The 13,094-nt window shown below is 37.7% G+C and overlaps 2 protein-coding genes across 2 annotated transcripts; one reads left to right on the top strand and one right to left on the bottom strand.

Annotated features, from left to right (window-relative positions):
* The first annotated feature begins 3,670 nt into the window (after positions 1-3,670).
* Positions 3,671-7,071, top strand: LOC121797473. The gene is made up of 6 exons (XM_042196235.1): positions 3,671-4,116; positions 4,938-5,149; positions 5,754-6,024; positions 6,111-6,196; positions 6,283-6,374; positions 6,470-7,071. Exons 1-6 carry the CDS (start codon positions 3,922-3,924, stop codon positions 6,676-6,678), a joined length of 1,065 nt encoding a protein of 354 aa, XP_042052169.1. The 5' UTR covers positions 3,671-3,921; the 3' UTR covers positions 6,679-7,071.
* Positions 7,072-9,294: 2,223 nt separating this feature from the next.
* LOC121797471 (protein DEHYDRATION-INDUCED 19 homolog 4-like) lies at positions 9,295-12,046 on the bottom strand. The gene is made up of 5 exons (XM_042196234.1): positions 11,749-12,046; positions 10,836-10,975; positions 10,073-10,150; positions 9,680-9,945; positions 9,295-9,591 (listed from the first exon to the last, which is right to left on the bottom strand). Exons 1-5 carry the CDS (start codon positions 11,807-11,809, stop codon positions 9,486-9,488), a joined length of 651 nt encoding a protein of 216 aa, XP_042052168.1. The 5' UTR covers positions 11,810-12,046; the 3' UTR covers positions 9,295-9,485.
* Between the last annotated feature and the right edge of the window lie 1,048 nt (positions 12,047-13,094).

Here is a 13,094-nt window from a genome sequence, read left to right as displayed (position 1 = left end):
ATATATCAAAAACTCGATAATTTTTTGATATTTTTCAATACGATACGAGCAATATATCATTTTTTCGATATTTTCCCCCAACCCTAGCTATAGTAAGTAAATAAGACTGATTATTAGAGGTCACCAATCCGAACCGAACCGGACGAACCGGCCCAGAACCGTCACCGGCGGTTCCGAACCGGAACCGGAACCGTCAGCGGCGGTTCGAACCGGCACCGGAACCGCCGGTTCCGCCGGGCCGGTTCTGGGTCCCATATTTTGCGAACCGTACCCGGCGGTTCCGAACCGCCGGTTTCGTCGGAACCGCCGGTTCGGCGGTTCCCGACACCTTTTCAGACCTACTTCTTAGCCTTTTCAGAAACCGCTCCCCCGGCCGTCGGTTTGGTCAGAAACCATTGACGGAAACCGCCGGTTTCGGCTGAAAAAACCGCCGGTTCCGGCGAAAACCGGCGGTTCCGGCCACATTTTTCAAAATTTGAAATTTCAAACGGTCCTCAAAACCGCCGGTTCCACCGAAAACCGGTGGTTCCGGCGGCAAACCGGCGGTTTCGCCGTGATTTTTCAAAATTTGATTTTTTTTTATTTTTTTTAATCACAATTTTCCCCTATAAATACCCCACATTCTCTTCATTTCTACTCACCCCATTCTTGTGTTAATAAGAATTTCTCTCTCAATCTCAATTTCTCTATTCTCCATCCTCATTCTCTCAAGTTGTTTACGTTATTTTTTCTCATAATTTACTCACGTTGTTCACGTTATCATATTCACACAATCACACTACTCTCTACTCTCCACTTTGAATTTCCATAAATATCATGTCTTCATCTCGTCGTGGCGGTGATCGGGGAAATGGACTTGCCCAAGATCAAAGTGATACTCGTCGCCGTCGTGCCCCTACTAGAGCACAAGTTGCGGAGGAGGTGGGAAGGCGAGCCGCTCTTCGAGCACAAGTAAGTTCTAATGTGTTTTATTTTTATGTTAGTATTAAATTTATTTGTGTTAGTATTTTTACTTAGTCGTATCGTATAATTTTCGTAGGAGGAAGAAGATAGAAATGCGGCCTTGTTACTTACCCTCGGCGGGCCCGACGACGACGACCAACAAGGGCGGCAATGAAACATTTGCCGTTCAATTTTTTTAATGATAGAAAATATGAAATTACTATGCAACAAGCTTTTAATGTTGCTGCAAAAAGAATTCCCCCCACTACTGCTCAAAGATCTAACAACCGTTAGTTTTTTGACAAAAAAAGGGAGATTGGAAAATTTCTATCCACCTTGGGGCACAAAGTTAATATTTGCTCCGATGTGTGGACGGATTCTTTCCAACGAAATTCCTACATGGGAATTTCATGTCATTTTATAGACAATAGTTGGTCTTTAAATAAACGTTTAATTGGTTTTAGACAATTTCCTTCCCCACACACCGCACAAGCAATTGCATCTCTAATTATTCAAGTTTTGAATGAGTATGAGTTATGCAACAAGATATTTTCGGTTGGTTTTGATAACGCAACCGCCAACACCGCAAGTATATCCGATTTAATTGCGGCTTGTTCCCCGGTGATAAGTGGTAAGTATTTTCACCAACGATGTATTTGTCATATTTTAAACTTATGTGTACAAGATGCTTTGTCTTTATGGCAAAGACATATTCAACCTATTACTACAGCTGTATCATTGATCCACTGGAAGCCTCAAATTGGCAAGGCGTGGAAGAAGTATTGCCACTCGAAGAAAATAAGGTACACAAAGTTTACTTTAGACGTGTCTACTAGATGGAACTCTACATATGACATGTTGCAATCTACATTAGAGCATATAGATTATTTAGTTGATTTTTATAGAACTTACCCTGTTGATGATTTGTATCTAACATCTTCTTGTTGGGAACAAAGCATGAGCTTATTTAAATTATTCAAAGGTTTTCGAAATGCCATTATGGAGTTATCGGGTGTGTATTATTGCACATCCGTTCATGTTTTAGAACATTGCATGATCATATCACTTGGTTTTAAAACTGCAATGAAAAATTCCACAAACAATCTTGAGCTAATGTGTGTTTTATATTACATGGTTGAAAAATGGCTCAAGTATTTCAATGAGATCCCAACTGTTTTTTTTGCTTGCCAAAGTTTTGGATCCAAAGTGGAAACTAGTTGGTACTTTCAAAATTTTAGAATTTTATTACAACAATTTGGCTTCTATTGATCTTGAACCACTCCGAGCTTTGCAAACTGACGAAGACGACGACAACTACATAAACCTTGCCCAAACATTCCAAATAAACCTCCCCCACCTCCCAAGCCTCCAAAGAAATTTTGAGTTCGACTTGCGGGCTCTCTTTCACGATTACGAAGCCAAGTACAACACTACCCACCAAGTTCGACCTAGACCCCCCCCCGTCAAACACATAACTTTGGCTTCTTCCAAGTTGATGACCCCGACGCCCAATCCCAATTGGCGGACCTATACGGCTTCAACAGCGGAGGAAGGATGGCACATTCGACAAGTGAGTTAGATTTATATTTTGACTCACATTTTTCATTAAATGAGGAAGAAGGAGGTCCCGTTCCCCAACAAATCGACGTCCTAGAATGGTGGGGATCACACGAGAAAGATTTTCCAATCCTTGCATCAATGGCCAAGGAGATCTTTGCGGTTCCGGCTTCCATTGTCGCCGTCGAGTCCGCCTTTAGTGTTGGAGGCAACGTCTTGGACGACCGAAGAAGTAGACTCACCGGGCAAAACATGGAAGCCACCATGTTACTTGATGATTGGTGCTCCGCCGAAATTAGAGACCAAGAACCGAATTGGGACAATCAAGTAGTACAACCCGACCAAGACTACTTCCCCGATGAAGAAGAGTAGGCGCCAATTCCTCCAATCAAGCCAAATAGGTAAGCAAGGTAAGAGAACTACGTGGACTTTGATTCCAAAATGCAATTGAGCATTGAGAATACGTAGGCATCTCAACTTAAATTTAAACTTAAATTTTAAATTTAAGTTTAAATTTAATTTGAGCTCAAGTCCTTTTCCTTTATTTCTTTTTTCTCCCCTTTGTTTCGAATATGTAATTTTGTAAATTGTAATCAAGACTTTAAGTTTTTGTAATTTATAATTTTGAAGTTGTAATTTCTAATTTTTATGTTGTAATTTGTAATTTTAAAGTTGTAATTTGTAATTTTAAAGTTGTTTGTAGTTTGCAATTTTAAAGTTGTAATTTGTAATTTTAAAGTTGTAATTTGTATCAATAAAATTGCATTTGAACATCGCTTTATTCTAATTTTATTTATACAAATATATCTACATATTTTACTTGAATTACAAATTTAAAATGCAAAAAAAAAAAAAAACCGCCGAACCGGATGAACCGGCCCGGAACCGGGCAAACCTAGGCGGTTCCGCGGTTCACGGTTCCGGAACCGGAACCGCCGATCCTTGGCCGGACCGGTTCCGGTTCCACTTATTTTCGAACCGGAACCGGCGGTTCCGAACCGTGAACCGCCGGTTCCCGAACCGTGGTGACGTCTATTGATTATGTATTGACGAGCGAAAATGGAGCATTGAGATGATTAATGAAAACCTTAGCAAGGGTCAATTCCGTCATTTCCTTCCAGAATCCTCTGGAACAACGTGCACCTGGTTTACGTGAACCTTCAAAACTTCCATTCCAAAGTTTAAATACGGAGTTCTTGATTGAGATTTCATACAAAAACCCATTCTTTAAAATCCTAATTAACAAAAATTTCCCCCTTTGGCCCAAATTTCTACTTTAAAAACTCTTCAAAAACTGAATTCCTGCTACAATCATCGACAGATCCAGTCCACAGACTCAATCTTACAGCGAATCGTTTGTTGCACCACGTCAATTGGCAGTAATTGCTGTCGTTTTCAGTGTTGATTTTTTAGTTTGGAAGAATGTCAACGAGGAGAAGAGCAGGGGAGGAGAGATTGTATTACAGTCCCCCGGCGATGAGGCGGCGCCAGCAAGAGCAAGCGGAGCTCAAGTCGGCCTCGTCGTTGCCGGAGAGGAAAGGATCCGTTTCGGATTCGTATTTGGATCGGTTTTTGGAGCACACCACTCCCGTTGTGGCAGCTCAGCATTTTGCTAGGGTAATTTTTTCAGTTTCGTCAGTTGTTGAATTAGTAGGTGCTTAATTGTTCTATTTTGGTTTAATTGGGTTTAATTTGTGACCTCTTTATCCTTATAGTTATAGGGACTTTAGGTATTTGGCAAATTCAATGTAGTTTGGCATGAACAGATAGCGTGATGATGATAACAATGTGTTTTTTTGTGAAATGTGGTTGAATCTTGAAAAGTAGTGAGAACTGATTGGATAGATTTTTTTTCGCCATGAATTGGATTTTGCTTCGGATCTCCCTGTTGCCTCAGATCTTATTCCCATTCTCCCTGAATTAGATTGGCTTATGAAAATGATAAGCTCTTGGAGGGTTTCTATTCTGGTATTGACTCTCTGTCTGTGTACTTACTTGCTCATTGCATTGTTTTGTTTATAAGAGGCTGGTTATGGGTTAAAGTTATGAGTTGTTACTTCTTACTTTTGTTATACTGAATGGTCTCTGTGTGTTGTGTTTTGTGCTACTTTATGCCATTAGCTGACTGGATAAACTTTGGGATGGGTTTTTAACTGTTTATTTACTACACACTGAAGGGAAGAGAGAAAAGTTGGAAGATTCTTGGTTATTCTAGTGAAATAATAGTTCAAGGTCTGAAATTTGATAGAGAAGCAATTGTATTATGGGTGGTTTTTCTTTGAGCATTCCAACCTCCTTCATCCCAACTTAATTGAACCACAATGGATTATTCACATCAATGTCATTGATATCCTAACATTAGGATTTCATGTAAATTTCAACATTGCTACTACAATGAAAGATCAGCTGTCTAATTTGATGCATTTGGAAATTCGCAGACAAGTATGAAATCTTGGAAAAATCGTGGTACTCAGTTCCATCCGTATTTCATTCTCGGTGATCTTTGGGAATCTTTCAGGGAGTGGAGTGTTTATGGAGTTGGTGTTCCCCTCCTTTGCAATGAGAGTGATTCTGTTGTTCAATATTATGCACCATCCCTCTCTGGTATCCAACTGTATATAGATCCAACACGCCGTGACGTGGAACAAAGGTGAGTTCTTATTTTTATTATGTTTCATTTCTTCTTTTGTTTTGAGGTGTTAGTATTGTAAGCATCACTAACTCTAACGTTTTAGTTTTACTAAATCTTTTGGTTTCATTGCCACTTTATTTACGAATATTTTATTTGAGACATGTCATTGTGCACAGAAACTGTGAGGTATGACTAAAGGACCATTTGGAGTTGGTCCCATGAATTTTGTAGCTGCATTTTAGCTATAGGACCCTTTGCAGTTTCTGTCATGCTTGCAATCTGTTTCATCCTGTCTTGAGCTCTTGTGGGCAAAACTTTGATTGGATGTTGCCCATCTATCAAGAAAGTTGTTTGATTGTGTGATGTCATGCAAGTCATTTTCAGGTCATATGTGCTGAGTGGAATGAATCATTGAAAATAATGAAAAAAGTCTCTGGTGATTTATTTGATAATGTCGAAAGTTATGGTGAGCCTTGTGCTACAATATGTTTATCCACTTCTATCAACATTTTCTGAAAGCCTGGGTATTTGTAGTTGGCAGATTGGTATTGCTAATACATGGTCAAAGGAGGCAATAATTCATTACTTTTGTGTTGAGTCTGGTTACTTTACTTATTGACAGGAGGCCTGGTGAGGAAAGTGATGCTAATTCCTCCAGGGGATCGAGTACTGAAGGTGAAAGTGAAGGAACTGAGAGAGGAGCCAGTGATGCTCAGGGATCTTGGAACCAGAAGTGCAATATTGATCATGGATTTAGAAGATTTGCAGGGAGAAACAACCCTTCTATGGAATCATCTGTTGATGGAGCCGATGTTAGCAACCCCCCAGGTCTACTTGTCTATGAATACTTTGAAAGGGAGCTCCCATTTCATCGTGAACCACTAGCTGACAAGGCAAGTCTTGTTTTCTTGTACCAACATCCTAAAAGAATTCTACTTAGTATTTATCTTAGAAGGTTGTGTTTGCTTGCATTCAACAGATGTCAAAACTTGCCTCTCTAGTTCCTAAACTAAAAACGTATAAGAGTTGTGATCTGACTCCATCAAGTTGGATTTCTGTTGCTTGGTAAGCCCTCTCTTAAACATGAGTCAAATGGCTCGGTCATGATGGTATCTTGTTCTCATCAAGAGAGTTGGTGACTTATTTTGCAGGTACCCCATATATAGGATACATGTAGGGCCAACTCTACAAAATGTTGATGCGTGTTTCTTAACATTCCACTCACTTGCAAAGCCTGTTAAAGGTGACTTAGATTTCTCATTTTTCTTTCCAGTGCTATTTTGTGCTTGCAACTAGACATATTCACATTACTGTGCTCATGTGTATATTGCATTGAAGGTGGCTTCGAAGCTAGTAGCAAGCTCTCACTACCCACCTTTGGACTTGCTACATACAAGTACAAAGCCTTGGACTGGTATGGGGATGGAGTTTACGAAGCCCAGAAGGTTAATTCCCTCTCACAAGCTGCTGATAATTGGCTTCGAGTACTGCAAGTCGATCATCCTGACTACAACTTCTTCATGTCGCACAACACTTACTGGAGATAGTCCAATACCAGCGGGAGTGAGCATGTGTGAGTCTACATAGCAGTCAGATGATGGTGGAGTAGTCGCAGGAGATGCGGAAGTTGACAACTGCACTGGTAAGTGGCTTTCCTACAACCAAATGCAGATATTAGATGTTTGGTGATGGATTTTGAACTTCTGAATGATGGATAATTTGTCTTACCACCCTTCCCTGTCTCTCTTTTTTTTTCTTTTTTCTTTTTAAAACCGGGCGTCTTGCTGTCTAGGCTGCCTGATGATGACGAATAGTAGTAGTATATCACATGTATACAACCTTTTGGCTATGTACACCATAGAGATTGTATGTTGGTAACCTGGTGCAAATCGCAATGCGTGGTTATATTTGAATTTTGAAGTTTTTAGTGTGTTTCTTGATGATGTATTGCAATTTATTTATTTCAGTTCATCCGTATTTAGGGATTGCAAGTCTAAATTTTGTCAAGTGTTTGAGGTTTGAATTTTAGAGTGCAGTGAAAGGTTCACCTTTTCTTAGTCTAGCCTAAATGCTGGCGGACGTCAAATAGCCGTCAAATAGCCTTCACACTGCCACATCATCAGCACTACAATTCTCCTGCCACATCAGCTTGCCACATCAACTGGACATCAAATAGCCATCAAATAGCCTTCACACTACCTATCCACATCACTAATAACAATTATATAATTTAATTTACAATTGTATCAACATACATAATTTAATTTACGAGACAAATACGGAAAATTCGAATAATAATATTAAAATTTAAAAAGTACATTACTTTTAAAAAAAAGTACAACAATTTAAAAAAATTACAAAAAGTAAAAAGTACATTAATTTAAAAAAGTAAAACAAAATCACTCATCGCCGCCGTCCTCGTAGTTGTTCTCCATTGCTCGTTATTGATCTTGTACAGAAAGTAAGGTAGAGAGAGAGTACTCGTTAAAACAAGTGGTGCGAATGAAAATGAGGTTCAACGCGCGTATATATTGTGTTTTGCGAAAAAAAAAAAAATATATTTAAATCCGACGCCGGTTTGGCGCCGATCCGGGAGCCACAATGGCGCCCGTGAGGATCGGCGTGGGAACCGGCGTCAGCGCGGGAATCGGCATGGCGACGCCGATTTTGACGCCGATTTCGCCCACGCCGGTTCCAATGGTTCGGCGTCAAACCGGCGTGGGCGAAAAATCGGCGCTCCGGTGGTGACGCCGACCATTGGAGATGCTCTAAAGTCCAATTTGAACTTGACATGTCCAGAAAATTTTCTAACTTGAATATGAACCTAGTTTGCTACCTTCAAATCCGAACATGGCCCGAACTTGTTGACGTAACAATATAACGACTCGAAATGATTTACATGATTAAAATTTGATATGACGTGATTAAACTTAATTTTTAATCCTTGTATACTCAGATCAAGAGAATAAATTTAATGTATATTTTTTAAAATAGAATTAGAATAATTAAATTAATAGTAATATTATTTTTATTAGGTTATCTTGAACTTAACTCGAAATTATCGGGTCAATCTGATAAGGACATGAAACCAATATGACTTGATTCAAATTCTTTAATTTCTTGTGTGTTCTTATTGTGTCAAAAATTATCGGTCCTGCTTCCAACAATGTATTGTTCAAATGATAATTTACACCGTCCTTCACATTTTCCATTAATAGGCTCGGTTGTTAAGAAATGTTAGAAAATTGGTTAGAAGAAAAAAGGATTAGTTTTACAAGGAATTTTGATCTTTAAAATATAAACTTTGGTCAAAACATTATTTCTCATTTATTTTATAATTAGTGTAAAATATCACAAATGTTACATTGCGTTTGTTATTTTCTATGGCAGTTTAGTCACCATATCGGACTAAAGTATATAGTTCTTCGATAACTTAGCACGTGACATTCTACGTTGACTTTTTTATCCTACTTGACAATGAGCTTTAAAAATGGTCTAAAAAATTGTAAACGTTTCACGGTTTCGCACATAGAATAAATTTTTGACGAAAATAGCTTATTTTGGTCGGTTTGAAAATAACCAACCGAATGTAATATCTATGATATTTTAGATCAATTTTAAAATTCATAAAAAATAGTATCAAAATTTGGCCAAAATTTATAATTTTAAAGCACAATATCTCTATAATTAACTATGAGTAAGATAAAGTTAGTAGTATAGTATAGAGTATATTACCAAAAGTAGTGAAGAAAAACGATACTCCATCCCTCCTTGAAAATATAAACTATTTCCTTTTTAATCCGTCCTTTAAAATTATGAACTTTGTAATTTAGGAAACTGTCCTCTACAATGAGGCGAGACCATTTTCCTCAAATAATACTTCAATCACTTTTTTTTTATCTCATTTACTTTATCAATTGTTCATTAAAATTTGTGTTCATGTTTATACTCTGCATGGAGTATTACATGAGAATGGACAAAATAGATGGTTGGTGGAAGAAAATTGAGACTAGCTTTAGCACATGAACTGTCTCAAATTTATTCAAACACAAACACAAACACACACAGGATAAAACACAGTTTACCCTTGGGGAGAGAGAGAGGTTACCAGTTATCACACCATCCCCATATAGATTGGCTTAATTTGAAAACAAGATGCATTATTACATACTAAGTGGTAGATTCTTAGCTTTATTCTGCACATAAATATCTTGTCACATACATGATACATCACATACTAAGTAGAAAGAAACCAACTTAGCTCTATTTCCTCACTCAAGCTGTTTCCTCACTTCTCTCTCCGAAAATAGGTCCCTCCATTTCAACCCCCCTTTTCCCATATTCTCTCATTTGCTCATAATTCATCAAGAAAAGTAGACATCACAAGGCCCTGCACGAATTCGCACCTTCGGGTCTTCTCCCTCAGATCCTCATCCGACAACGGGCATTTTTGCGCCACCCTGGACCGGAAAACATCACTAAGACGACCGGAGATCCAAGAAGATTGCAAACAAGAACAAAGATATAGGGCAAAAAAAAAATCTTCACCTGTCACGTGAATCCCCTGCGAGGCTATCGTCCATTGTGCACTCCACGACTGATGACAGGGGCTGGACACTCGAGGACTCGTCAGCATCGGGTGGATTGTAAATGAACGATGTTAGCAGCGGGTCAGGTTCTACGTGTGAGGAAGAAACTGGAATTGAAGATCCAGCGAGAAGGGAGTGTAGGCTTCCTCCATCCCTCAACTCTCTTTTGAAGATGGACAGTGGGAAATTTGATACACCTTTTCGCAGTCTTCTTCTCCGCTGCACGTGCGGTTCTGGTCAAGGAAAAAACATGGTTTGCCATTTCTCTGTCAAATGAGAATAGGGAAAAAGATAATTGATGGTAAGTATAATAATAACACAGAGAAGTATTTAGCATTTATCAGAAGGATATCTTTAATAGACTCGCGTGCTGCATGGTGAGATGGTGAACCAAATCTGATCCGACCCTTTTCGCACAAATGGGACATACCTGTATTTGGGGAAAAAACTATCAGAATGCTAACCAAACCATAAATTCAGAATAACCACTAATGGTAGTGATTCAGCATATTAACATGTTTAATTGCGTGCCAAATCATGTCGAAACACGACTACAAAGGCAGGTAAGTCCAAGCATAACATTAAAGATTCCAATCTGGGAATATATAGGTGTCCTCGCAAAGATGAAAAATCAGAATATTGCATACGAACTTCAAGGGACAAAGCGCCTTTCTGGCAGTAGGCAGCATTAATGTGTAAATCTATCAAGTAATGGAAACAAGTGCATTTTGTGAATCTCGACTTGTTTTCTATTTTTACATACACCAATACACATCTCAACAATATGATCAAGACACTAATTGTGAAGTTTTCATAGCATAAACCGTGATTATACAGCTAAAAGGTATAGAAGGCACACTGTACATGAGAAAATCATCTATTAATCTATTTACACATTGTTTGAATCAGGAACCAAGATGTGACATGAGATAAGCAAGTGGAATAAAACTAAATGAACCGTCGTTTTCGCAGCATGTGCATACAAACCTACAAGCAAACAACTATATGAATGATTAAGACAAGATCACACGCTCTCAACATAAAAAATGCAGCTATTTACACACAAACAAACACCTATAAAAACTATGGGAGAGCGAAAGTTGCAACGTAGGTACCCCATTCTTAGCTTCAACGGCATGATCCTCATCGATATGGCAACAAAGCCCTACCACATCAAAATCCTCACTGCAAAATGGGCAGAGAAACTCGGACTTATGCTCTTCTTCTCCTTCAAACTCTTCTCCATGATATACATCTGCAACTCATAATCAATAAAACATTATTTCTCAACCAATTAACAAAATCGAACTTGCAAATATCTGAGACAACTTAAAGAGATTAAAACAAGTTTCTAAACATCATAGTATAGATTGGAACTCTGAACATCAAAAGGGATCCTAATGATAAGAAATCTATAAAACAAGAAATGAAAAAAAAAAAGAAACGTTTTTAACCAGCTAATGTCATATGCCAAATAAAATCTGGGAATTTTACAAGCAAAACTAAATAAAAAACTCATTACCAGGGGGAAAATTGATGAAACTTTTCAATTTTGTTCACAAATTAAACTTTTATCCCTAATAGAGCATCGCATTTCAACGAAACAATTAAAAAATATATAGCATCATCTGGATGTCCAATATTTTTACAACAATTTCCAGCTCCATTTTCGTTAGCTATGTACAGAAATGAAAAAAAAAACATTCAAGAGATTGAAAAATCTTCAAATTGAGAAATGAAATCAGAAATTTCACTCGACGAAGAAAAACCCAGCTACCTAAACGTGCTTCCAAAAACTAAAATCAGCTGAAAAAGAAGATTAATTCGTTTATCCAAATCAAAATTCGAAACTCCTCCCATAATCGAATCAATTTCCCCAATACGCAACCAAGAAAATCTCTCCCAAAAAAACACAATCCAGCTCAAAAGCCCCACGAAACAAAATCAAAACTTTTCACCAAATCTCTTGAAGAAAACAACTTTTCCCTAATAAAAGACTCTAAAAATTTTCACAACCGAACCACCCACCTGATCGAGATCGATAACGCCTAGAATAATTCGAAATCCGAGACCACGAATCGGACTCCATTTCTCTTGCTAAAATAATTCCCGAATTCGCGTCAAAAAAGTCTATCTCTCACACAAAACTCCACCGCAAAACCCACTCGGTGAAGGACACGCACTACGCACACTGAGCTTAGATTCAAGAAAATACGTAATACAGTAGTATCATCGATTAAGAAAAGGGATATAAAAAAGGGGTGAAAGAGAGAAGCTTCGGAGAATTCAGTGAAAACAGAGAGAGCCAGAGAAATGAAGCTCTCTACCAAATATTCTATGGTCTCACACCCATTTCCAATATTTATATTATTTTGTTTTTGTAGAAAGAGGACTAGACTTCTATTGGATTTACGAAATTGCCATTCCTTTTTATGGTAGGGTACAACCTATAGAGCGTGACGTACTGCTAGGCTCGCTGGCTAGATTGGGGAACTTGGTTAGGACTTTATTATTTTTGGTTAGGTAACATAGGTTTGTTAATGTTCGAATTCCTAATTGAAATATCATGGAGTTTGAATATCTAATCTTGTTTTGTTACATGAATTAATATATTTAATCTTTACAAGTGGATTTAAATATATACTTTCTGAAAATGGTTTGATGCATTTCATTCGACATATCAATATACTCCCTCCGTCTCGCACTACTCGCACGTATTTCCTTTTTGGGCGTCCCAAGTTACTTGCACTCTTTCCATTTTTAGTAAAAAATTTCACCTATAGCCGTCATTTTTTACTTTCCTATACACTCATTCCTTAATCTCTGTGCCGAAAAGGAAATGAGTGAGTAGCTCGGGACGGAGGGAGTACTATGCAATGTTATATTGTAGATTAAAAGGAGAAAAAATAAAAATAATAGAATGGGGTTTTTATTTTAGGAACTTTATTAGTAATATGACATTCCAAAAATGTGTCGGCTTGAAATCAGATAGAAAGAGTAATATATGGATTTGGATCCGTTGCTATAGACAGAACCACAGCAAGAAGTTTTGTTCCTAATAGCATAATATTTTAATTAAGAAATTGACATTTTAATATTATAATTTATAAATTAAATATTGAGTAGCAAGGAACCAATCCCCTGTTGTGCTTCTCTCCACAGCAGAAGATCCGAATCCGTAATATATTGCATTAGTTAGTTCGAACTTACATGAGATATCATTCGATACTTGATTATAAGATACAAATACTTCATCCGTTTCATAAAAATAGAAACTTTTGAAACAATACGAGTTTTAATGTAAAATTAGTATAGTAAAAGAGACAGAAAGAAACATGTGTTAGTGACATAAAAGAAAAAATTTCCTTAAATAA

This window comes from Salvia splendens, chromosome 3, assembly GCF_004379255.2.
Source record: "Salvia splendens isolate huo1 chromosome 3, SspV2, whole genome shotgun sequence".
Lineage (NCBI taxonomy): Eukaryota > Viridiplantae > Streptophyta > Magnoliopsida > Lamiales > Lamiaceae > Salvia > Salvia splendens.
This window is presented reverse-complemented; position numbering and strand designations above follow the sequence as displayed.